This window comes from Nanorana parkeri, unplaced genomic scaffold (assembly GCF_000935625.1).
Source record: "Nanorana parkeri isolate BGI_ZX_2015 unplaced genomic scaffold, ASM93562v1 scaffold4248, whole genome shotgun sequence".
NCBI classification, from domain to species: domain Eukaryota; kingdom Metazoa; phylum Chordata; class Amphibia; order Anura; family Dicroglossidae; genus Nanorana; species Nanorana parkeri.
Genome location: NW_017310512.1, coordinates 3,007 through 4,730, shown reverse-complemented (window position 1 = coordinate 4,730; position 1,724 = coordinate 3,007). Strand labels below are relative to the sequence as shown.

At 52.6% G+C, this 1,724-nt stretch overlaps 1 protein-coding gene across 1 annotated transcript in view; it reads left to right on the top strand.

Moving 5' to 3' along the window:
* Positions 1–1,724, top strand: part of PARP10 (poly(ADP-ribose) polymerase family member 10) — a gene marked incomplete at both ends in the record, with an annotated part of 16,507 nt that overhangs the window by 11,782 nt on the left and 3,001 nt on the right. The window contains 2 exons of the mRNA XM_018575606.1: positions 554–1,452; positions 1,544–1,718. Coding sequence (XP_018431108.1) covers positions 554–1,452; positions 1,544–1,718 — 1,074 coding nt within the window. The remainder of the gene's footprint in view (positions 1–553; positions 1,453–1,543; positions 1,719–1,724) is intronic.

Genomic DNA, 1,724 nt, shown 5'->3' with positions numbered 1-1,724 from the left:
CGGGGATGCCTCACCCCTCCATCAGCCTGTAAAAGGAGCTCATCTCTCTGTCACTCTGCTCTCTCCTACTATCATTATGTTTCTTGTTAGCACATGAGCACTGCAGCACATCTGATTGGCTCCTTGTGCTGCTTCTCCTTCCCCCAGGCTTAGCTCTGCTGTACAGGGACTGGAAGAGGGTACATTTAGGGACTTACACTGCGTGTATTTCAATGAAGATTTAATGATGGATTAACAGATCTGCCTATAGTTCACACTAGGCTCCTCCCCCGTAAGATGAGGCTCAGTGGAGGGGTGACTATCCTGCAGAGTCCTTCCATCCAAGTCCAGGAGGTCCCCGGGTCTGATATGTGCTCAGTGTTCTCCACACGCAGAGCGATCAGAGGACCTCGTAGTCGGAGATCTGCAGAAGCTGCCTTAGTATGGAGTTAGTGAGATGTGTTCCTGGTCCGGGCCTCTCAATGTACTGAAGCCAGTGGATCAGCATGATAGTGAAGGAGGGGTCAGTGGGAAGATCCTCTAAGCTTTGTTTCTGGTGGTTTCTCTCCGGCAGAGGGAATCAAGAGGTTTGCATCCCTTCTGAAGAGTGAAGAGAGTCCCAGCGACGCCCCGCCCACCGAAAGCTCAACAACGATTGGCCAGAACATCCTCAGAGAGGGTACCGAGGAAGATTTATACACAGACAGTCCCTTGAAGGATGAGGACTCAACAGCCTCTGCGGTGAAGGATGAAGAACTGGACCAAGTGTGCCAAATGTCTCGCAAGGAGTACCAAGACCAAGAACTGGACGAGGAGGCCCAGCTCCTCCTGGCTATCCAGAGGTCAATGGACACTCGGGGGGGCCCCACACAGGACAACGAGGATGAGGAGCTCCAGAGAGTGTTAGAGATGTCCCTCATACAACACGAAAATGAGGACACCGAAGATTCCTTACAAAGAGCCCTGGAAATGTCTCTCATGAAATCACAGGGCCGCAATCAACCAATAAGAACCCTGCGAGAAGATCCCGCCTCCTCCAATGACCAGACCTCCAACGTGGCCCAGATCAGAGTTCTTGCTGGAGACGAGACCAGTATAGTGGTGGCAACTAGAGCCCTCCGCAAGGCCATAACCTCCAAACTGAATGTGGTGAGCCTGGAGGAAACGGGTATCGGGCAGAACATGGCGCAGATCCTGGCCGCTCTGGAGAAGAAGCACAAGGTGAAAATGACAAAGTCTGGAAGAGAACTACAAATCCACGGCTTCCTACACGGCCCCAACCAGTGCCGGCAAGAGATGAGCCAGATCATCAATGCCCTCCAGGCCAGAAACCAGGCCAAGGCTGAGGTGATGGATGTGGACATAGACGTAGAAATGATTGACGTGCCGGAAACATCCGAGGAATACCAAAGTGTCATCCAACCCTTCCTGAGAACCCTTCAGGACCTGAAACTGTCCATCGAGGTCCTCCAGGTGAGAGGACACGCCCACATCTCTGCTATGACTCTCTATGTCCCATTGACACCCCACAATGATATTGTCACTCATGTTGTCTGCCACACAGGTCCAGAGGGTCAACAATCCTCTGCTGTACAATCAGTACCAGCTGAAGAAGGTGCGGATGGTGATGACCGACCCTAATAAGCCAGCTGAGCGCATTCTGTACCACGGCACCACCGAGACCGGCGCCAGAGAGATCTGCCATAGCGGCTTCAACCGCAGCTTCTGTGGAAAGAATGGTAATG